Raw genomic sequence first — 662 nt, 5'->3', positions numbered from 1 at the left:
CCCCCCCCGCCCCACTCACCATCTGGAAGATGAAGGTGACAGTGCCGAAGACCCGCACCGTCTTGTTGAAGCGCAGCTCCAGGTACTGAGGGGGAAGACGGGTCAGGGCATTGTCCCCAGACGCGGGGTCCTGAGCAGGGGGGACGTCCCTTGCGTCCCCCATGTCCCCCCCACGGCAGCGGGGAAGCAGAGGGGGGCAGGCAGCCCTGCCCCAGCACCTCGTCTCCTGCTGCCGCAGACACAACGGGGCCGGCCAGCGCTGCCCGGGGCAGGCGAGGTGCCCGAGGCGGGGGATGGGACGGGTGCCGGACAAGCTGGGTGGAAGCCCCGTCTGCGGGGCACGGCAGGCTGGGCGCCAGGACAGGGGCACAGGGCAGCACGGGACCAGGAGCCGAAAGCCCCGCCGGGCACCGTCAGCTCGTCCCCAGAGGCGGTGCTAGGCTCTGCGCGTGTGTCGTCGCCACCCCCGCCCCGTCCCCACGGGGGGTGACCCCCCTCACCTCATAGGTGCTGGTGATGCGCAGGCGGTAGAAGATGGGGATGAAGATGTGGGCCGGGATGAGCAGCCCCAGGAGGTAGGAGCAGCCGAGGAACCAGTACTCGGTGCCAAAGCGGTAGATCTCGGCTGGCACGCCCAGGATGGCCACGGCCGACTGGAAGGT

At 70.4% G+C, this 662-nt stretch overlaps 1 protein-coding gene across 1 annotated transcript in view; it reads right to left on the bottom strand.

The window, feature by feature from the left end:
* The window catches only part of LOC103907510 (sodium-dependent multivitamin transporter-like), a 20,575-nt gene that overhangs the window by 19,669 nt on the left and 244 nt on the right, over positions 1-662 (bottom strand). Inside the window, exons 2-3 of the mRNA XM_009289725.2 lie at positions 501-653; positions 20-85 (exon numbers count right to left, since the gene is read on the bottom strand). Of these exons, the coding sequence (XP_009288000.1) occupies positions 20-85; positions 501-653 (219 nt within the window). The remainder of the gene's footprint in view (positions 1-19; positions 86-500; positions 654-662) is intronic.

This window comes from Aptenodytes forsteri, unplaced genomic scaffold (genome assembly GCF_000699145.1).
Source record: "Aptenodytes forsteri isolate BGI_AS27 unplaced genomic scaffold, ASM69914v1 Scaffold235, whole genome shotgun sequence".
Taxonomy (NCBI): Eukaryota; Metazoa; Chordata; class Aves; order Sphenisciformes; family Spheniscidae; genus Aptenodytes; species Aptenodytes forsteri.
The sequence above is the reverse complement of the archived record's forward strand: the minus strand, read 5'-3'. Positions and strand labels throughout refer to the sequence as shown.